Source organism: Crocuta crocuta, unplaced genomic scaffold (genome assembly GCF_008692635.1).
Source record: "Crocuta crocuta isolate KB4526 unplaced genomic scaffold, BGI_CrCroc_1.0 scaffold179, whole genome shotgun sequence".
In the NCBI taxonomy this organism is placed as follows: domain Eukaryota; kingdom Metazoa; phylum Chordata; class Mammalia; order Carnivora; family Hyaenidae; genus Crocuta; species Crocuta crocuta.
The window spans coordinates 2,068,220-2,091,409 of record NW_027551568.1 but is presented as its reverse complement, the minus strand read 5'-3'; the positions used below and the strand labels follow the sequence as shown (position 1 = coordinate 2,091,409).

At 47.7% G+C, this 23,190-nt stretch overlaps 1 protein-coding gene across 1 annotated transcript in view; it reads right to left on the bottom strand.

Moving 5' to 3' along the window:
* HTT (huntingtin) overlaps positions 1 to 23,190 on the bottom strand; it is a 131,105-nt gene that overhangs the window by 81,921 nt on the left and 25,994 nt on the right. The window contains exons 4-14 of the mRNA XM_077750593.1: positions 23,011 to 23,070; positions 22,579 to 22,658; positions 20,901 to 21,039; positions 15,952 to 16,093; positions 14,856 to 15,034; positions 8,882 to 9,083; positions 7,687 to 7,734; positions 5,258 to 5,338; positions 3,568 to 3,929; positions 835 to 958; positions 467 to 585 (exon numbers count right to left, since the gene is read on the bottom strand). Of these exons, the coding sequence (XP_077606719.1) occupies positions 467 to 585; positions 835 to 958; positions 3,568 to 3,929; positions 5,258 to 5,338; positions 7,687 to 7,734; positions 8,882 to 9,083; positions 14,856 to 15,034; positions 15,952 to 16,093; positions 20,901 to 21,039; positions 22,579 to 22,658; positions 23,011 to 23,070 (1,536 nt within the window). The remainder of the gene's footprint in view (positions 1 to 466; positions 586 to 834; positions 959 to 3,567; positions 3,930 to 5,257; positions 5,339 to 7,686; positions 7,735 to 8,881; positions 9,084 to 14,855; positions 15,035 to 15,951; positions 16,094 to 20,900; positions 21,040 to 22,578; positions 22,659 to 23,010; positions 23,071 to 23,190) is intronic.

Genomic DNA, 23,190 nt, shown 5'->3' with positions numbered 1-23,190 from the left:
GTTTCTAAGTGAGGAGATGGAAACAGTTCCGGGAAGGGGGGTGGTGGCTGCACGGCATGAAGCACCTGTGCCTTGAGCTGTCAGCTTCACGGCGGCTACAACGGCAAAGTTTATACCACACATGTTTGACCACCATAGACAAATAAATCCATTAAACGAGCAAAAACAACCACACTGCAAGACTACGCATGGCCATCAAATGAAAGGCCCAAGAAATCAGGTGAGGGAGTGCTTGGTGTGAGACATCTGTCTGGGAAGGACGCTCAGTGAGGCGGAACTTCAGGCCATTCTCAGGGATCTGGGGAGCACCTGGGGAGGCAGAAAGGAAGAGCACCCCTGGAAGAAGTCAGTATTTAAGGGGAAACGGCTGGGCAAAAGCTGAGAGTTGGGACAGCCGGGAGCGCGGGCACTTCGAGCCCGCACGTGAGCTCAGGGTGCTGAGTGGCCTCCGGCCTCGACAGCTCACCTTGTTCTCCTGGTCTCCTGCTTCGGCAGCTTCATCTCTTGAGACGAATGTGTCCACACTGCTATCGGAAGGCCGCCGGCTGTGGCCCATGCTTTTCAGTAAATGTGCTTGCTGAAGGGCTTCACAATCAGAGAGACGGGACTGAGTGACAAGTTTCCAATTAAATAACAAATATACACTTTTATGCAAAGCCAACATGGAAGTACAGGATTTAGATCAAGAAACAGGACGGTCATCCCTCAACTGATCTTCCACATTTGCTATTTACAACAAAGAAAACAAAAGATGTCTTCTTGGAAACTATGGTAAAACCGAGACGTCAGGGCTAGAACCACGACGGCGCGGGGGCACCGACCAAGTCCACGTACCAACTGCAGAGTCCCGGAAGGCATCTGCGTCTTCCTCCGGGAGGGCGCCCGCAGCCTCCTCATCCTCGTCCTGCGGCTGTCCGACCTGCGTCCCTGGATACTGGCCGTCGGCACCATCTAACACCTGCACGGTTCAAGAGGGGCTGGTGAAGGCTCGGAAGGGACATCACTGAGGGACAGGCTCTCCAACGTGGGCAGGCAAAGGCACGGGCAGAAATCACGGGGACCGCGTCTTCCGTACTAACACAAAGGTCATTTCCTTAAATGCACAGACATGCACACATGTAAAACTGGCTTCAGTGAGCATATGTTGCTGCTACATTACATAAAGCTTCCAACTATAAAAATTTTAAATAAATTCCAATCTGAAAATTTCTTTTTGACATTAAAAAAAAAATCTTAACAAAGATCTTCGTCTTTACAAGCAAATTTTACAGTAAGTCACAAATGAGGGAAATCTTTCAAAAAAACCTAACGCTACACCAGGTTAGCTTCTAAGCTGCTAGGACTAAATCAACTAAGTGTTGGTTGACAACACAGGAAGTCGTGTATTTAGCCATAAACTTGGATTATGATTCCATACTGCAAAATAAATTCACATTCACTTGAAATCCCATGTACTTTACCTGAAAAACCAAATGAGGGGACCTCAGTACACTCAGTACTGAGTAATTTAGTAATTACTGAAATAAATTCTGTATCATTTATAAAAGTCATTTCAAATCCTTATAATAAAAAATGTCAAACTACATGTTTAAAAACAACCAAGAAGGAAACAATTTCCTCCACTATCCTAATTAGTTTATATTAAAAAAAACTTTACCTCAGTTAAAAAAAAAACCTTAAAATGAGAAATCCTACCATAATAAAAAACAGTACTTTTTGAATATCTTACTATATGCCAGGCAGGATCAAAAAGCACTTTACACGTTTGGCCTCCCGTAACCTCCGTGAGCCTTCCAGCACAAGCACTGCCGTCCTCAATCTATGGATAAGGAAACTGAGGCAAGAAGAGACACAGTGGCCCAGGCTGCACAGCCAGTAAGCGGCAGACCCACAGCTGCGGCGGCTCCCTGCAGCAGGCCCCTTAACCACCACGCCGAGCTGCCTCGCGAGGAAACTCCTCATCCCTTTCACTTTGCTTCTTCTCTCTGTGCCACTTATCACCACCTATTTATTTACTTACTGACTGATTATTGGCTTATTATCTGCCCCACAAGCACATGCACACACTCTAGACTAGGGATAGTCAAGCTCTGACCTAAGGACCAGACCTGGCCCACCACCTGTTTCGATAAATAAAGTTTTATTGGAATGCTAGTTCGTTTACACACTGTCTATGGCGCCTTCACATGACAGCAGCAGAGAGGACTATGTGACACAGGCTGTAGGCTCGAGAAGCCAAAGATCTCTGTTGTCTGGCCCAATATGGAGTTTCGTGACACCTACTCGAGTTGTTAGCTTTCTGTGAGCAGTTTTGTGTGCTGGGCCCTCTACGTACGCCCAGCTTGGGAACAATCTCCGGAACTTCACAGGCGCTCAATGTTTTTGTTCAGTGAATAATGATTACATGAGGGACATGGAAACACCTCATAAACCAGAAAGAACAACACCTGGGTAACTTCAGAAGACCAGGAGTTCTCAGAATTTCCTATGGTCCTCCACTCCTAACCCTACAAACTCACCAGAGACTATCCACTGGGAAGAGGCAAGATACCCCATGGAAACTGGCGCCATAAACACACGGCAGAATCTCCCTCACTCACTTAACACATGCTCCTGGCCCAGCACTTTCCCCAACTTTCCTCTCCCTGCATTCTGGGCAGAACTTGTTCATGTCTTCCTTACCCACTGCTCCATGTATTTGTCCTGTCCTCCTGGGCCAGGTCTTCTAGTTAACACCCTAACCGGGAGTGAACCCCCGACTCTGCCTCGGTAACTGTCAATCCGCGTGGCCAGCAGAAACCCTGCGCCCATGACAACCCAACAACTCAGTAGGGAGGAAGGTGGTTTATCTCCTGATCTGTCGTTCAATGCTTCGGCATTCATCCACATAAAAACAAAACCAAAAAAACCCCAAGCTCCCCCCCACCCCAAAATCCATGTTCTTGATAAAATCTGTTAAATAATAACAGAACACTTAATAGTACAAATTGTTTTTTAGGAAAATGGGGTGTCAAACTCAGTATAAACTTTTCCTGAACATTTTGATTAGACCATCCCCGAGGTGCTTCGTGTCCACTAGCTCAGAGACCCGAAGTACTAAAATCCGCGTTCTATAAGAAGGAATATGGTGTAAAAGGTTTTGAAAAGCCAAAACATTAAAAAATGTTCAAGTAATGCACAGTATTAATGTTTTTAATTACAATGCAGTAAGACCATAGATCTGTTAATAATAGGCTCCATATGGATTTCTTAAAGAATGATTTAATCTGTGCCCAACAAGTTCTTACAGAATGTAAAATGCACTCAATTTTAGCAACGTTCATATCATCAACTAACCTAATTTTTGACCTCTGACCTCCACGTTCAACACAAATGCCACTCGGCTGTTTCCTTCAGTGAGGGTCTTGGGTGGGGCTGAACTCTCCGTTAATGACCTGAGCTGGGGACCTCTGCACTCTTACTAGTGAGCCAGATGGGGAGAGGGAAATAGGCAGGAGGGTTTGGGTCTGGGCCTCCAGGCGAGGCCCCTCTGCAGAAACCGGGGCGCCGCCCTCTGCACCCACTTACAATTTCAGAACTGTCTGAAGGGGTCACAGCTGAATCGGGCCCTTCGGTGGTGGTCTGGGAACTGTCACTGACTGGGGAAGAGGCCTGGGTGCCATCGTTCAGGTCCATGGCTGGGTCGGACGGGACGGCACTGATCTGGCTGGAGCTGTGGCTCAGGATGTCCTCCTCGTCCCCGTCGGTGGCAGCGCTGGCCAAGTCACAGCCGGTCAGGTCCACCGAGTCCGGCTGCAGCGTGTGCTGTGAGCGGGGCTGCTCGGTGATGATGTCGTGCCCCACGGAGTCAGCAGCTGAACCGGCAGAGCCAGGAGTGGAGACCCCGGAAGAGGCCGCCAGCTCACCACCAATCTCACCCTTGACTGAAGCTGAAGACAAAGAAACACTCACTCTTCAGAGGGCCAGGAAAAACATTCAACAGGGAACCAAATGTTTACAAAATACCCCAAATTTCACCGTCATCAAATGTTTTAGCCGCAAAAAACCATGAAATACGGTAAAAATACGAACTAGAAAATTTCAAAAGACAACAGTGTATTCTTCAAACATGACTAAAATTGTATTTTACTGTATTCTGGATTCACCTTTTACTCTCTTACCACGTCATACTAACAAAATAAGGGCTCTCAGCAGATAGTTTTGAGTGCTATCAATATTCTGAAATGGCATTTCACCGTAAAACCTGAAGCACGCTCAGTAACAACCACTTGGAGTCCTTGAGCTCCAGCTCCAGCCGCGGCCTGGAGGGCCACAGAAAGACTCCACAATCCACCAGTGGCCTGGCCAGGGGCGCGAGTGCTCAGAAATGACGGGAAAGTCAGCGTCTCTGTGAGGCAGGCTTTCCTTCTCCCCGGACCCTGCTCAAGACCGCTAAGCCAGTCCTACCCACTTGTCGGGCAAATGTGCAGCGCATTTTCCTAGCTTCGTTTTAAAATTCCCACTAAAAAGACACATATGCTACATAAAATTCCCTACAAGGAGATCAGCACCAAGCTGTTATCAGTGGTCATCCCTGGAGGCCCCAGGGCCAGTGAGCCCTTGAGCTCGACACTGCTGAGGACAGCTGTAATTCTCGTGTTGTTTTGTTTTTGTAATTAAGAAAAAAATCTATTTCTGTTTTGTAAAAGTTAAGTGAATAGATGAATAATCACCACTGGAATTTTTCAGATTTTCCTTCCCAAATACCTTAGTCTTATTTTAGTTTTCTAAAAATAATCCTTTGAATAATTTGTTCAATCCAAACTGCTCTCATTTACTCCAGTTATTAGTATCTTAATCAACACTTCTTTCTCAGAAAGTGAATGAAGAATCTGTAACAAACGTAAATTTCTTTCAAGTTTAACTATCCATAAGTTTTAATCCCACTTTCCTCTCAGAATCCCTGTAATTCATATGAGACACTTCCCCACCACCCCCTACTACATAAGAAGACTTATGCTCAGGGAGCATAAATCTAATTTTAAAAGAGCCTAACCCAAGGAAAATAGCAAATATTTGATGCAAGAAAACATACACACACATTTCAAAGTAAACGCTCTAAAAGAAGCGTGGATTAGCCACCATTTGAGCAAGCTGGCTTCACCGCTGCCCCCAGGAGCACAGCCCCTCAGGAGGGGCAGGACGGGGGAGGGAGGTGCAGGGAAGGGGCCAGTGGAGAGGAGGGAGGGGAGCACCACTGCCCCTCCCTCGGAGCTACCTGCAAAGGCGGGGCTGCTGCCCTCCGACCTGGACTCGGAGTCATCCTCCAAGGCTGCTGCCTCTCCGAAGAGCACTTTCCCTAGGAAATGATGTAGCAAGAGTCCTTAAGCTTGCTACACGAAGGACTTCAAAAATCAGACAGATGCACATTCTAAGCGGCAAATCATAAGCATATTTAATTCACTCTCATATAAAAACACGTGAAGTATATTTTTAAAAATAAAGTATTTTTACATGTCTAGCGTGCTAAATACAAAGAAGCCACAATGTGATATTTAGATATTATTAAAATCAATAAACCTACATGAAACAAAGTTAAAAAGCAAAAATTCTCAAACTATAACACCAAGTATTTTAATGATTAGTACGTATTTACTGACTTAGACTTGTGTTAGTGCTGAAGAATTTCCACTGTTATTTAATCTTGCAGATGGAAGCTATGGCTGGAACTGATTCTACCGGCAACCAGAGCGCGTATGTAACTATCGTGCCCCCGAAACTAGTGTCGCGCTGGGCGCTAACCAAACTGGAATTAAAATAAAATCTTAAAAACAGAGTTCAAAAATAAAGCAAAAAGACCGTGAAGGTCACTTCTGTTCTCTTTTAAGCAGCCAGACTCTGCGGCCAACAACCAGACCCTGACTGGGGAGGACGGGTAACAGTGACTTCTGCACAGCTCTGAAGACACAGTTACAGTTCTGGCAGTAAGAAAAAAAGAAAACAAAAGTCCTAACATGATTTAATTGGACTAATTAAATCACTGCGATCACATTACACATAGAGGTCATCAGATGACACTATAGAAGTCGTTATTAGCAATTTCCAATTTCTAACTTCACTACTCTTCAAGAAATAGGTCATACGTGCAATAACTTCCAGAAATCTATACAGCTGTGACATGGAAGGGGGAAAGGGGCAAAGAAAAAGCAAAGGATATGCAAAATCTACATAAAATTCACATGGCAACTTGGTGAATCTGCTAACAGAGTCAGTCCTCTATTACAGGCCGAGTGGCTGACCTCGAGGAAGCAAATTAAAATCCCACCCTGTGCACACGGGTGTAATGAGAACAGACTCTGTCCTTACAATCGGGGGTTTGCCTCTCTGACCCAAGGAGCCCGCCTCAAGGGGTGCAAGGTCAAAGCTGCTGCCAGAGAGGCCCCAGGCCACGGCACCCCCACCAGGCCATCCTACATCCTACATCCACTCTGCTTCTGTCTCCCTCAGATCTGCAGATCTCACTTGACAAAAAAGGATTCTGCAACTATATCAAGAAAAGCTTAAAAACCACAGCTACTCATGAAAAAGGAAAACAAAACAAAACAAAACAAAAAAGATATTGAGGACACAACAACTCCTAGCCAGCAGGAAATCACTCAACTCAGTGGTGGCAGTCAGCCCCTGGGTCTTCTTCCTGGGGAAGGTGACTAAGCAATAAGGCGAGTAAGTCTCAGGGCAACTTAGCACCTGCCTGAAAAGTTCCTCTCCTGGAAGCCTCGTGGCCTTCAAACACTCTCAGTATTTCACCACAATCCCAAACCTGATTAAGTGCACCACACTATGATGGACCAAATAGTATTGATTCTATGTTCTAGGAAATTTTTACTTAGTCCAGTCAGGTTAGAATATTATTCCTGCCGAGATCCCATTCAATATTGCAAATAATATTAGGCATTAGGCTCTCAAACACTCAAAAAAAATATATGTTGTATACCAATTATGCCTCAATAAATTGTAAAAAAGATTAGTCTTTTAAGATTTCAAAATAGAAAATGGTGGCAATTCTTTCCTTTGGACATCCAGACTGGAAAAGAAAATACTTGGTGTTGTAAAGTGTTGATGTGCACCAAAACAATCACACTGTAGATCCAAAACACTGTGATTTAATAGAAATAAATGATATCGGAATGTTCTGGCACGTACAAAGCTAAGTACAGCTGAAAAATGATAATCAAGCCCAAATTAACCAAATAATTAACCGAACATCATTCCTGACTAATACTGAAAAAAATTCACAGAAAAGGGAGTTAGTTTTATAAAACGGAACACGGTCTCTGTAAAGCAAGAGCAGGCACGCTAGGGCAGGCCTCCTTCTAGGACTAAAGTTTTACTGAGCGCAGCCTACTGCTTCGGGCTACGGCTGCCTCCGGCCCCAAGACAGAGCTGAACGGATAAGGAGGCCCTTTACAGGAAAAGTTTGCTGAACCCTGACCTAAAGCGTTAGAAATTTATGACACAACAATTCTGATACACAAGCAATTTTCCAAAGCCACCTACAGAACCATTCAGGCCCAGTTATGAGATTCCAACAACGTTTATAAATACAATCACTCTGCCGAGAAGAGGCACAGGACAGTCGAAGGCATTACAGAAATACAGAAAAAGCAGGGAGACCCAACATAAGACTCTGATTTCTGAAATAATCACCTTTTTGTTTTCTTGAAAGGACAGGGCTGCATGAAGAACCCCCTCCGGCTGTAAATCACAGAAAATGACAGATGAACATAAGGTGACAAGCTGTTAAAATCCAGAAGGAATTTGAAAATCTTCAAAAAGCTTGATCCAGCTTTAAAACTAGAGAATGTGTGAACATACTTCCACAGGCAGCGCTTAACACCACAGCACAACACTTTAATTCTGACATATGAAAATGATATCAATGTTCAAACATACAGTTCTAAAGATAGGCCCTAAAATGTCAAAGAAGCTAAAATAAAGTGCATTTAAAAAGTCAAATTAAAGACATTCGAAATCTCAGATTATCTGGTCAATTAATAATCAAATATAAATTTTCATTAGCAACAATCATTAAAAATCCGTATTTCCAGCAAATGTCTGTAAGGCATGCGTTCTACAGAGAAAAGGGTTCTTCGGTACACAGGGCCGTGAACAGACACATTCTCGTTTTCTGCTCATGGTTCAGGCCAACGTTCACATTCAAACGAGGCAGCAATTAGGCCTCCAGTCACACCCTCTCGGCTGTCAACGCCGAGTAAAGACCAAGGCCGGGCCGCGCACGTGCCGCGCTAGGTCGGCCACACGCCGTCGGGCCCAGGTGAAGCCTGGAGTCAGCAAATGGCACAGAAGCCTCCTGTGCCAGATCCAGTGCTAGAGGCCCCGCTCCGGGGATCCCCATCTACTCCGGCCCCCACGGGCAACTCCAGGTCGGACGGGGCCCACCGGGGCTGGAGGAAAACCAGCGGTCAGTGTGCAGGGCAGCACCGCGTGGGGATTAGGGCCCCATCCCCAAAGGCATAAAGAAGAGCTTTGGGGGGCAGAGGATGGGGTTTCCTAACGTGGCCCTCAAGGGCAGAAAGGAACCCTAAAACCCTACAACGACTTGAAGATCCCATCTTGGCCGCGACACGAGGGTCCTGGAAATACTTTCCCTAAAGTTTTCGTTTCGCGATGGACGACACGGCACATGGAGGCAGCCAGCCCAGTCGAGAAGCCGGCCTTAGACGCAGGCCTCGTTCTGTCACCTGACCTCGCCACACTTCCGTCCTCCCGTCTACAGCTTAGGCTTCCAGGGACCGAAGGGCCCCGCTCGGCACAGGGCCGGCCGGCCCCCCCCATCCAGAGGGAAGCAGGGCGGCGCGGGGGCGACCGCCGGACAACGTACCTAGGAGCTCCGCGATGCTGCCGCTGCGGCTCCGGCCGCCGGGCCCGGGCTGCGCGCCGCTGAGCTGCCCGCCACCCGGAGAGGTCAAGGCCTGCAGAAGCTCGGGCGGGGGCGTCCTGAAGAGCTGCTGCAGGAGCTCCAGCGCCCCGGTCACGGCGTTGTGGTCTTGGTGCTGAGTGTAATGCAAGGTCAGTTCATAAACCTGGAAACACGGGGACAAGGGTCATCGGCACAGTGTCTAAAACGTGTCCCAGGGTTCGCTGGTCTTGAGTCTTATGTTAGCAAATTTGTGTCTTAATTTCTCCCCCTTGAAATTTCTCCATCACGTCCAGCAATGTGGTCACGGCTTCCATGCTGTGTTCTAAATCCCCGGGACTTTGTCCATGGTCAGGTTAACTCCTTACAAATAAGGAGGCACTTCCACAAGTGCAGCACAGGCCAGTGAAGACCTGCCTCTGCCCAGCCAGCAAGCAGGGAGGGAGAAGAAAGTTCCGGTCCGTGGCGACTGCAGCTGGTCTCACACACAATCATTGTAGGAGACACTGTCCTGAGGGGGCGCCCAGGCAGCTCGATCAGTTAAGTGTCCAACTTTGGCTCAGATCATGATCTCACGGTCCGTGAGTTCAAGCCCCAGGTCGGGCCCTGTGCTGACAGCTCAGAGCCTGGAGCTGCTTCGGATTCTGTGTCTCCAGCTCTCTCTGCCCCTGCCCTGCTCACACTCTCTCTCTCTCTCTCTCAAAAATAAATAAATATTAAAAAAAAAAAACAAAAACCTTTAAAAGAAAGAGAGAAACACTGTCCTGAGCACCATGGAAAAAAAATTGTCAAGCTCTTTTTTTTTTTTTTAATGTTTATTCATTTATTTTTGAGAGAGGGAGCGTGCGCGTGCGCACAAGCTGGGCAGGGGCAGAACGAGAGGGAGACACAGGATCCGAAGCAGCTCCAGGCTCTAGGCTGTCAGCACAGAGCCCAACGGGACTTGAACCCACCAACCTCCAGATCATGACCTGCGCTGAAGTCAGATGCTTAACCAACTCAGCCACCAACCACCCCAAGAGTTTACAAACATTTTAAAGGCAGTGCATCAAATTTTACCAGGGCTCTCAATACTGTATTACATTATATGAACACACTGCACTCTTTTTCCTTTTATTTCTTTAAAAAAAGTTTTTTTTCAGTAATCTCTATACCCAACATGGGGCTCAAACTCATGACCCCAAGATTAAGAGTCACACCTTCTTCCGACTAAGACAGCTGGGTGCCCTTCTTTTTCCCTTTAGAGCTGCCTGACAAAATACTAAGTGCCCAGTCAGATTTGAATTTTAGATAAATACTTGTGCAGCATAACTATGTCCTGTGCAATTTCAGACATACTTCACCACAAAATTATTTACGACTTTTCTGCAATTCAAATGTAACTGGCACCTGTATGTTTACTCAGTAAGTTGGGCGGCCCTACCTTTACTATCATAAAAGTAATACACGTTTTAAAAAAACAGTACAGAGGAGATAAAAAGTAAAAGTCTCAGAGGCAGCTTCTTTTAACCCTTTGTGTCTAGTTCTTTTGAGGGCAGCCGTGCTCTGCACCACAGGCCTCGGGGCTGCAGACTACAGGCCACCTGCTTCTGGACCGATCGCTGGAGCACAGTGCATCTATGCATCATCTGTGGCCGTTCTCCCGCGGCAGCGGTCGGGCTGGATAGCTGGCCCGTCACAGAGAAAGGTCGCTGTGCCCTGCTCAAGATAATCAGCTTCTACCTCGATTTCTAGAGCCATTTATTTTCAACAAATTTTCGATGTAAAATGAAGAAATAAGCATCTCACATTTCCTTTACTCATCTGTCCCCTACCAAATTCTGTTAGCATTATTATTTCACGTTATTATTATTTAAAATGTTTATTTTGAGACAGATAAGGACAGCACAAGCAGGGGAGGGGCAGAGAGAGGGAGAGAGAATCCCAAACAGGCTCCACACTGCCAGTACAGAACCCAACGTGGGGCTCAATCTCATGAACCATGAGATCATGACCTGAGCCGAAACCAAAGGTCAGACGCTTAACCGAATGAGCCACCCAGGCGCCCCTCAGTGCTTCAAATTATTAAGATTTATAACATTTACATGCTATGCAACACTATTTAAATCACAAGTGCTCTGTCTAGAAGTTGAGTCTAAAAACGGGAATAAAGGGGCGCCTGGGTGGCTCAGTCAGTTAGGCATCAACTTTGGCTCAGGTCATGATCTCACAGTCCACGGGTTCAAGCCCCACATGGGGCTCTATGCTGACAGCTCAGGGCCTGGAGCTTTTTCAGATTCTGTCTCCCTCTCTCTCTGCCCCTCCCCTGCTCGTGCTCTGTCTCTCTCTCTCTCTCAAAAATAAATAAATGTTAATAAAAATTAAAAATCCAGCATGGATCTTATCCCAAGTACATAAACACTACCTACTGCAAAGCCTGTTCATGTGACCAGATCAAAAGAAGTATTTCATTTTTACTAGTGCTGTGTCGCTTAAAAAATAAACAGATTCTCTTTTATTATAATCTATGATTCACTTATAATTACTTAACACTGGAATCTGCTTCATAACTGGAGCATAACGCTCTTCAATGAATCTTCCTGGTTCTCCTAGAGCTGCACCTCACACCTCTTTGCCCGCCTGGTAAATATACACGTGCCTTTTCCCCAGCTTCTCAGCCTTAACATTGGCCGCGGGCAGTTCCTGGGGCTCCTCTGACCCCTGTTTCTGATCTGGATGGCAGGCCGCTCACCAACCCTCCTAGAATACTTCTACCACATTCCTGAGTTGTTAGGTCTTGGTTTACGGATTTCAGGCTCCCCTCTTTTTGGATCCATCTCTCCTTTTGCTGGAATACACCTTCAAATAAGTTTTTCAAAAAGCATATAATGGTAAGCAAACTAACTTCTTGCATATCTAAAAGTAACCAGGGGCGCCTGGGTGGCTCAGTTAAGCGTCTGACTCTTGATTTTGGCTCAGGTCATGATCTTAAGGTTCTTAAGACCAAGTCCTACATCAGGCTCTAAACTGACAGTGTGGAGCCTGCTTGGGATTCTCTCCCTCCCTTTCTCTCGGCCCCTCCTCCACTCATGCACTAGCTTTCTTGTTCAAAATAAACTTAAAAAAAGAAAAAAAGAAAAATTTTAAAAGTATCTCTATTTTGCCCATACTTACTTTACAGTTCAGCCAGGCTCAGGATTACTTTAAATTCTATTTAAATATACTGTAGTTAGCCAAATTACATTGGCGGAGCTGAACTTCTTAATCAAAATAATTGAAGGCAGAATGAGTATCAGCCAAAAGAAAATGGATTAAAATATAATTTAGGGACGATGGTATCGAGCGTGCTGCTTCAGCGCTGTGCAGTACCGTTTGCTCGCTCTGGAGAAAGAGAACTGTGCAGACCATCAGTCCTTGGGCACCACGCCGCGTCCCCTTCACCGGGTCCTCCCAGGGTTACCGCCGCCCCAGTCCCATGTGGTTTCCAACATCCCTCTAGCCTCACATGGCTCTCGTCGGCACCCCTGCTAACCTACGAGGACCCCTGAGACCTTCGCAGGACCCACACCGGTTCCCGTCTACACCCGCGTGCTCATTCCCTGAACTTGGCAAAGGCTGTAGCGTCTGCCTATACACGTATCCCAGCTCTGTGTCTGGTCAAACCCTACCCACCCCCAGCCTCGGCCCTCAGCCAGGTCCCTCCGGCACGCCTCCTGACCGTGGCCATGCAGGTCCTCCTCGCTCTGTGCTTCTACAGTGCCCTGAACCCACACCTCTCTACGCCATTTCATGACTGACTGCTTGCTTCCAGGAGCCCAATGGTCTCCAGCGTTTCTCGACTCAGCAGGCTTTTTTTCTAAACATGAGGAAAAAAATTCTGAGTATGTAACCGCAATGCTTATGTATTTATTTTAAAATGTTATACAAGCAGTGCAGAACCCAGGTACTGTGTACATCGTAAAACGTGCACTGAATCTGACAAGACTATAGCCTGTTACCAATTTATAGGAAATGCAGAAAACAGAGAAGTATGTTCACTTCCAAAACGGGGAGGCAAGCAAGCAAGCAGACTGCCAGGAGTGCCACCCAACTTATCTGTCCCTTCAACAAATGGATTCAGGAAGGAAGTGACCATCCGACCAAAGAGCCTCCCAGTCCTCACCCACCAATCTTACTTGTACTGATTCCAACAGAGTAAAGCAAACAACTGACAGGAGGAGTGGGTGTTTGATGTTAAGGAAATGTTCATTTTTCAGGTGTAACAACGGCACTGTCGTGAAGTTGTAAAAACAAAGAGTTCTCACTTACAGGGATACACACTGGAATACTTTAAGGTACAATGACTAGGATTCACTTCAAAATAATGCAAAAAGGGGGTTATAAGAGAACAATAACTGGCCCTGAGTTTATCATTATTAGCACAGGCGATAATTACTGAAGGGCTTTACGATGCTGTTCTGCCTACTTTCACATGTCTGGGCACCTCCATGATAAAATGTAAAGCAAATAAGATAAAAATGAAATAACCTTTTTTTTTCATGTTTTATTTAGTTCTGAGGGGGAGAGAGAGACAGCATGAGCAAGGGAGGGTCAGAGAGAGAAGGAGATACAGAATCTGAAGCAGCTCCAGGCTCTGAGCTGTCAGCACAGAGCCCGACATGGGGCTCAGACCCACACACTGTGAGATCATGACCTGAACCGAATCGGATGCTTTCCCGACTGAGCCCCCCAGGCACCCTGAAATAACCATTTTTCAAATGTATGATCACCCCCAGAACACCTGTTTTACTCACTAAAACATTCAGCAATGGTTTTTTGAGAGGGTAATATACACCTGGCCTATGTCACGAGAACGTCATCACTTCTGTCCTAGGAGACAGCCGAAGGGCGGCTCGCTGAGTGAACTCCCAGCCCCCACATTCCCGTAGGGCCTGCTCCTTCTCAGGGGTCCTTCACTAACCTGCACTCCCAGGGCCCCACCGTGTGCCAGGAAACATTGTTAAGCACTTTACAAATGTTACCTAACTCAATGCCTAAATCATTAAATCACTGCCTTCGATTCATGATTTTTATGCAAGAATTATTTTAAGCCCCTTAAAATTTTGTGCCCTACAAAATTTAGGTAAAGGACACAAGTCATAAATCCACTTGACCCAAATACCTATGAACTATAATGTCGTCGTCAATATGAGGAAAGCAGAACACGGAGCCAAGGCGCCCCTCTCAAGACCCCAGGCTGTGGGCCTTGACTCCTATGTGCACCAGTGACCATCCGACTCACAGAAAAGGTAAGGGCTTCAAGTAGCATCCAGTACATGAAATACGGTAAAAACCCTAACATTTTAAGCCAAGCTCACAAAATCCAATTGCTTGAACACAGCCACATTCACGGTTAACAGAATAACCTGGACGAGCACACCACAAAGAATGAGGTCAACTGCTGGAGTCGGCTCCCGATCCCCTCGTGTTAGGATGTATACATGGTTTCTCCATGTGGGAAAGAGGAGTCGTAACATACTGCCCCTAGGCCCCCGTGGGCCATGCTCCTCACTCCCTGGAGCTGTGCACCAGACCACGGGCTCCAGGGCCAGAGAGCACACCCACAGTGCTCACCATTGGGCCCCCAGCACCTGCCCTAGTGCCGGGCACACAGCGGGTGCTCAATAAATACTTACTGTACGAATGAACACATTTCCGAGTCCTGGCTTTACAAACAGGGTACGGCATTCTCTGTGCCAGGCAGGGGTCCAAGTGGTTTACGTAACACACTCGGTAGCCTTTTAGGAGCGGTTACCTTCATACAGGGAATCTGCCACTCAGAGGTCACGCAGCTAGGGGTCGTGACCTAGGATCTGAACCAGGTGGCCCAGCTGCAGGCTCTTCCCTTTCTCTTCCAAAGTATTTCTCTGCAGGTCAATTGTTTGTGTACGGGCACCAGAGTAAACCATGTGGCTCCTACCTGGAGGAGCTGCTCTGTCGAGGGAGAGACTTCCATTTCCTTCCGTGTCACCCCAAAGCTGCCTTTCAGGCTCGTGTCCTTGACCTGCTGCTGCAGCAAGGGCACCAAATACCTCAACGTGAGCAGCACCCCGAGAATCAGGACGGTAGAGTGTTCATCCTCAACAGGAACCAGCAAACCTAGAAGGGCAGTAGGAAGATTTCTTAACACCGTCATCTGCTTGCGGATTCACGGCCTCACTTGTTTAAAAGAAGAGATGCACAGGAGAACCGTTACGAGCTGGTAGGGAGGGATCAAGATAGACAAACTTCACTGTGGGAAAACACACAGTTATCTCATCTTCAGGCCAAAATCTGGGAGTAGCTTTAAAGGAGCGGCTTTACATCCTGAGCCGAGCGAGGCCCTTTAGAGTGAGTCTGGCTGTGTCTGAAAGGCAGGTGGTTCTTCCACATCCAATGCCCGCGTGGCCCCCTCAGCACTGGCCAGTGTTCCTTTCCACAGCTTCCCCAGGTACACAAGAAACCGGGAGCAGATGCACACCCGCAGGGGGAGCCCGCAAGGAGCCGAGGCTCCGCTCCGGGCCTCAGACACTCACCACACTCCACGCCGCACATACAGCGTGCAGCCTGCGGTGCGAGGGCCACGCCAGGTGTGCGGGGCGGCACACTGCCTCGCAGCCACCGCCCTGCGAGCCCTCCTGGGCACAGAGGAGAAGGGGCCTCTTCCAAATCATCACAAAGGCTCAACGTGGGCTCACGACGGCCTCCACAGGCTCCCATGTACTAGTCAGCCAGTGCCGAAGGGCCTGGGCTGGGAGCTAAGGGATTGCCTGGTTTTAAAGAATTTAAAAGCTCTGATCCGGGAGGGGCCCAGATGGTTTGGTTGAATGTCCGACTCCTGGTTTGGGCTAAGGGTCGTGGGATCAGGCCCTGCATGAGGCTCTGCAATGAGTGTGGAACCTGCTTAAGATTCTCCCTCTCTCTCTTTCCCTCTCCCCCTCCCACTGCACACACGCTCTAATTAGAAACAAACAGCTCTGTCCCGGGCCAGCGCTAGAGGCTGGCGCAGGCGGGGCGGAGCAGGCGCCCGGTCTCACCCAGGAGCACGCTGAGCAGCCAGCTGTAGAAGTACCGCGCCCTCCTGGAGTGCTGGCAGACGCTCACGGCTGAGCCGGCTGCTGTGCGCCGGACAGTAGGCGAGCTGGACTTCAGATTCGCTATGAAAGCCTTTAATAGGACCTAGGGAGGCGAAAACCCAAGTAGATAAAAAGACAAAACTCCTACGAAGCTTATCATGTTATTTCAGAAAAGTTACTCCGAATTCTCACAGGGTGTAGGTTATAAACCAATGGACTTTCTGATGGCATCCCAAATTCAGGGCATTCCAGAGAAGTCTGCAAAGATGTGGCCTACTGACTTCCCTACGGACTGGAAGTAGGGACCTTGCTCAGGGTATTATGTGCTCTGAGCGAACACCTGAGCTTCTAGAAAAGGTATGCCCACAGCATCTGGGTACTGGGCCAGTAAATGACACTATGTAAAATAAAGGCAGTAAAAACAAACAAACAAAAATGAAAACAACAAAGTCAAGAGGAAAAGAGTAGTAGCCAACTAGAGCCACGCCCCAGCCTGAGGGACGGCTTGTGGCCACACTGCTATTGCTGCTAAGAGGAGCTTCCTGGTGGGCGCCCCCCCCCCCCCAGGAGCTGGACGGCGGCAGCACAGTGCCCGCAGGCATTTCCTAAGGAGCAGGAGACACCTTCGTCTCTGAACCTCGGGGTGACCCAAAGGAGATGGTGCTAGAATAGCAAGGACAGTGTGTAAGTCTTAACAAAACTATCCAAGGAATGAAAAGGCGCAACCACCTACGTCTGTGAGTTCGGGAACGGTCTTACGTAAGAACGCCTATTTCCGTCACTCTGAGCTACACCGTGAGCAGCGATGTGGTCCCAGTTACTGTTCGGCGCGCACTGGGCAATGCTAACTGGGTCAGGGACACCGTCAGGGTGCCACCACTGAGGCGTGATCCTACGCGAAGGAGCCGCAAGTAAGAGATCCATGTCTGACTTATAAACAAGCTCCTCCTTGGCGGCAGCGTCATCATAAACCAGAGGAGCCCTCAGGGCCGGAGAGGCAGAGGAGCAGACCCCAGACCAGGGGGTCTCCGTGGCCTGTGGCCCGCAGTGCCTGCTGCAGACACGCCCGGGAGGACACAGACAACTTCTCTATGACAAACCTTCTTAACTTGGAGAAAAGACAGTGGCACCTTAAAGAATCCTTCAAGTGAAAACACGCCAACACTGAACTAGTAAGCATCATTCTACGTTTTACTCCAAACTTATAAACCCAATGAATGTCAAGCACTATATAAAGAGTCAGCCCATGGTGAACTTAAGAGTCTGGGAAAATAAAATCAAATCTGAGAGTCTGAGGGTCTCCGGTCCAAATCACACAGCGGCAAGAAAGCCATGGAGAAGGCAGCTGGAGGGAGCCCCCAGGCCCCGCATGAGCCTTTCTCACAAAGGGGAGGGACTGCGCTAGATTTTAGGGCAGACAGCTCTGCTTTCCAACAACCATGAATGACATGTTTTTATAAGTAATTCAAAAGGGAAAAGATGTAAAAAATCATTCCACTTTAGAGTCAAAAGTATTTTAGGGGGTGGAAATGGAAGTGAAAATCAAAATACGACACCGGGTCAGTGTCATCAGAACGGCTCACCGTGAAAGGACCAGCAGCTGTGAGGGTCTCAATCTCAAGGAGGCAGAAACACCGGGTTTTCGGGGCAACCGGGCGGCTCAGTCGGTTCCGCGTCCGACTTCGGCTCAGGTCGCGACCTCACGGTTCGTGGGTTCCAGCCCCGCGTCGGGCTCTGTGCTGACAGCTCAGAGCCTGGAGCTGCTTCAGATTCCGTGTCTCCCTGTCTCTCTGACCCTCCCCTGCTCACGCTGTGTGTGTGTGTGGGTGTGTGTGTGTGTCTCTCTCTCTGACATAAATAAAACATTAAAAAAAATGTTTTTAAAGAAATAAATAAAACATTAAAAAATTAAAAAAAAAAAAAGAACCACTGGACTTTCGCTGCCATGGAGGGAGGCATGAGCTGGGGCGGGCACTCAAAGGTGAAATACGTGTCCCCCCGACCCAGCAACCCCTGTCCCAGGACCCACAAGAGCAAGCCGCACCTGAGCAAGGACCACAAAACAGGGACAGCCAGCCTGATACTCAGTTACGTCACCAACGGTGGCACGTTCACGTGGTGGTATGCCACACAGTTATGAAAACTGCATGAATTAATACACCCAATTATGGAAGACTCTTACCAAGTTCATGTTCAGCCAACAAACAAACAAAAAACAGACAAATAAACAAAAACAGACAAAAAGAAGGCATGCTGCTGCACGGTTGTACACGGGGTAGAAGTTAAAACAGCCTCTGTGGCTCGAGAGGCCAGGACAGAGGTCAAAACCGTGCGGTGGAGGGACCAGGGGCGGGCGTGAGGGGCTCCTGGTGGCTGTAACATTTTACTGCACTTTGTGATGCTTCACCAAAGGGGCACGGCTGCAAATCCTGTCCTGTCCCCTGTGTACATGACACGGAGTAAAAGAAGTCTGCGGACGTCTCGGTCTCTGACAGGTCATCTTGAGAAGGAAAACACAGCTGAGGAGGGGAGACGTCTCAACACATGTATTGCACTGGATGTGGGGACCTCTGCGACCCAGACACTCCCCTAACATCACGTGCGCAAATTTTAAAAAGCATCATCTTACAAAGACATAAAGAACAGGACAGGGACAAGAAAGGACCAGAGGCATCCACAATTTCTGCAAGCTAGAGACTACACAAATGCCGACGGGTGGCCTCACGGCCCATGGCAAGTTCATCTACAAGCTTTTAAGGGAGATGGGCGCTGGGGGTCTGAAGGCCAATGGCGAAGGCCAGCTCCCTGACGCCACAGAACTGTAAGAACGGCTCGGGCCTGGAAGGCGTCTGGAAGCGGCCCGTCTGGTCCTATGCACACTGCCGGCCACTCACCACCGGGTCTCCCGTCCCACGGGGCAGCCAGGGACAGAGCCTTCACCCCCACCTCCCACAACGACTGGGGGATAATCTCTAAACGTTGTTGGCATAGTTGGGGACAGACATGAGGCACAGAGAAAAAAACGGAAAAATGAGGGAAAAGTGTGCATCCTGACCAGGGAGACTGTCAGCCCCTTCTATCTCGGGACCCCAGGACAAACACAGCCAGGTTTACCCCTCCAAACAGGAGAAAGAGGAACTTTCTTCTGGGGATACTGACGGCCTCAAGAGGAAAAGACTTCCTGACACTGTCACTTAAAGAGCCACAGAGGAAAAGCAGGCTCACCATCCATCACCTCAGGAAGCCCGCCAGGGGACAAGTCGCTGCCACTCACTTGCTTCCAATAAGCTTTTTAGAGTCTCACTCAAATCTAAACGCACAACTGGCAACATACAAGAGAAAGACCAGAACGGAGGAAGTCAGAAGAAACAGAGGTCAAAAAAAGTTGTCAAGAAAACTGTACTCCATCCTCAGAAGAGAGAAGAGTATATTCATGAAGCAAGAAGAGGATCCCAGAAAACATAAACATTCTGAACACCAGAAGGAGCTCTTAGAAATTACGAACACAACAGAAGGGTTTGGGATGGACATCGAGAAAGTACAGAAAAAAGAAAAGGAAAATAGAAAGAAGAGATAACACAAATTCCATCATAACAAGGAAGTATGCCTGAAAAGGTAAAGGTGTGGCATCCGGGAATCAGGCATCCAACAGGAGAGCAGCAAAAACAATTCCTAGGATGACAGCAGAGAAAAGTCTGAAGATATGGCTGCAACTGGTGCCTAAAGAGCATCCAGACCAGACTGAGGCAGACACCTGGAGAATTCTAGGATGGAGGACTCCGGTGGAGAACACAGACCCAATAAATAGTCTGCCATGTGCAGAACTGCACTGAGACACATTTTACAAAGCTGTTGGAAAGTATGAGAAGACATGAATGGCTAAAGAAGAATAAGCAAAGTGAAAAAGAGGCAATTATTAACCCCCAAAAAAACCCCAAAAAGTTCCACAAAGAAAGAGAATCGTAGCACAGAACATTGTTGTGACTATTACTTGGGCATGAAATGTCACACTGAATACTAATATAACTATAGTAAGATGGGAAGTTAGAACTAAACTTATTTCTCATTAAAAAACAAAAAACAAAGCAAAAAAACCCAAGCCACCGAGCAGTATACTGCTACGGTACAAGCACTACACAGCATGCTACGTAGAAATGTGGGTGGAAATGCCACAGGAACCCTAACAAAAGGGTGACACACAAAAAGGAGGAAGTCAAGAATCCTCAGACTACGTGCAGGGTCACAATTTCTGGTCATTCGAAATAAAATACAGGACTGCCTGGGGGGCTCAGCCGGTTAGGGGTCTGACTCTTGGTTTTGGCTCAGGTCATGATCTCACGGTTTGTGAGTTCAAGCCCCACATCGGGCTCCATGCTGACGGTGTGGAGCCTGCTTGGGATTCTCTCTCTCCCTCTCTCTCTGCCCTTCCCACACTCGCTCTGTCTCTCTCTCAAAAACAAATAAAGTTAAAAAACTGTGTTTAAATAAATAAAACACAAACGTGAGCATGGAGGCCTCTTGTTTTGTTTGTTGGGGCAGAGAACAAACAGAGGTCAAGTGGTCCCCGCTGGCTGCAGGGGACCGTCAGTGAGCTTCCTCCTGCCTGCACTTCTGAGACAGTAACCTCTCCCAAGCTAGGTGAAGGAGTCAATCTAATACACCAAAAACCAATCTGTTCTAGAACATCACCTTCTGAATTTGCATTGATAAACCATCTCCTTACTTGACTCTCTACCCCACAGTAAGAAAGCAGAAGTAGAAAGAAGTTCTCGGTGTGCCTTGAAATAATTCACAACATTTTAATCTCAAGTATGAAGTACAATAGAACTCAAGAAGTGCTATCACGTGACTGCCTGTCCAAAACGCCCATAAGACTCGTTCACATTCATGACTTGAGGTAATAATCATACCTTAATTTCATTGTCATTTGCAAAATTGCCAAAAGAAGCCATAATTTTAGGTACAGCTGCAGCCAAGGTCTCCTGAACAGATTCCTCAGGTCTCTTGCTTATTCGAGTCAGGCAAGGCAGAAGGTTTACCAAGTAAGGCCTGCATATACGAAAGGAACAGGAGTTATTCTTCCAGGCCTGCTTTAGTGAGGAATAGAGGCAATCAGTTTAGTGCGTTAGGGAAGAGCCAGTTTTTATATGCAAACAGTCTGTAACAGCAAGGAGACAAAAACAACAGAGGACTAAATGCAGACCATGTTTCGACACTGGGAGACTTCATCCTTCACTTCTCCTAGAATCACACGGGGCTCTCACCTTGTTTTAAAAATTGTTTGCAGTAAGTTATAATCATAAAGTATTCATATCTTAAATCAGAAAATCACAGACAAAAAAAGAAGTTAAGAAATGAAAAATTTTCTTGAAAAAGGAGAACGACAAGGAAATATTTTTACGTGGTCAAACTAAATAAGGCCTTAGAGAAAAGACATGGCCCTCCAGAGAGAAAAAGCAGACAGGGCAAGGTACAGAAGGGAGTCACTGGACAGCGGGGCGCAAACCACAGGAGAGCCCTCCACAAACCCAGTGCCAATGTGACAGGCGCCCACTAGTGGTGGGCAAGCAGGTCTCACCTGGGACTATGGGGGAAGCTAGGCGGGCCAAAAAAGACTATTTTGCCTGAAAAAAAATAAACCAGCCCTGAGGAGCAAACAAACCTGACTTTTTGAAGAAGCAAAATCAAGCCAATGAGCTAACAGATAGTGTCCGAGATGATGGTGATCAGTGGAGGCAAGATCTCCCTGCATAAGGAGTCTGGACTTTATCTCACAGCTCGGGGAAATGAGCAGAAAGTTTAAGCAAGGGAATGACATGACCCAATCACATTTTTTAAGGCCACTTTGGCTGCTATGTGGAGAACTTGGGATGTGCTGCTTCAGAGATATAAAAAATTTTTCAAAACAAGGATAGTAAAAGAAAAAGGTTACATAAAAAGAAATTTCCTTAGTGATGTAGCCACAGCCACATTACATTCTTATTCAACTCAAACTCAATGGGATAAATCGCTGTCTCCCACTAGCAGTGAGGGTCGGGGACCCTGCACCAGCTCCCCGGGGACACAGCCCAGGGCTTCTGGACATCAGTTCTGCTGGTTAAGGAGGAGGCACAGATGAAAACCGGAGTCTTCTTTTGATTCTCAATCCACTGGTGACAGACTGCTCCCACCAGTCAAACTTTATTCAGTTTAACACTCACAGTCTGAACCTACAGGTAAGACAAAGGCCTATTTCTGGAGAATTCCTACGGCAAGCAACAATGAGACTGGTTTTCAATCTCCAACCACATGATGAGGATCGGCGCAGCGACCAGCACGTGCAAACGCGGTCACCGGGGTCGTGTGCCCCTGTCTCTTGGGGGAGGGGGCGGACAGAAAAGAAACATGCGCAGCGACAGCGTCCCGCAGGGCTTCTAAGAAGCGCTACGAAGAGAAGAGAAGCAGGTAGCACCAGGGGCGCCGCAGAGGGCAGCGGCAGACGGCGTTAGCCAGAGCTCAGGGGAGACGCTCGAGCTGAGGGGTGCAGAGTCCGCGGAGGCTGGCCCCCCACCCGCGAACAGCGTGAAGAGCCCAGCGCGCAGCACCCACCTGCATTTCTGAGGCCGAACCAGGTGAGCCAGCTCAGCGAACCTCCACAGGGCAGCGCGCAGGCTCCGGGGAGCGCCGTTCTGGGGGCCGAGAGTGACACGTTACATTTCAGAGCCAAAGGGACCTCACAGACACAAGAGCATTTGCTTACTGCTTATTTCTACGTTTAGAGACGAGGCCACGCGCAAGTGTAACCACTGCAGAAACGTCGCAGCCAAGGGGCTTCGCTTACACAGATACAGAAGCTTATTCCCATCTCATCTCATAAATAATGAAACAATGACAAGTAACCTCATGAGGAAAAATAAAACAGTGAAGTCTACTTTACCAAAGAGCATTTCCTTCTCACGTCTGACTTATGAAAGACAAGATCTCACGTTACTGCCCGGTGCAGTGACGCAGCTACCATTCTTCAATAAAATCAAAGCCTACCTTTTTGATTTCCTTGTAGAGTTCCAGCTGTAACCTCGGAAGATTCGAGTCCATCAGCGCCTGCAACAGAACACAAGAGAGCTGTTTGCGGAAGACGCCTTCCACCAGCAGCCCGGAAGAAAACTACAAGGCAATTAAAATTTCACTTTGGGGGCAAAGTAGAACAGAACAGCAACTAAA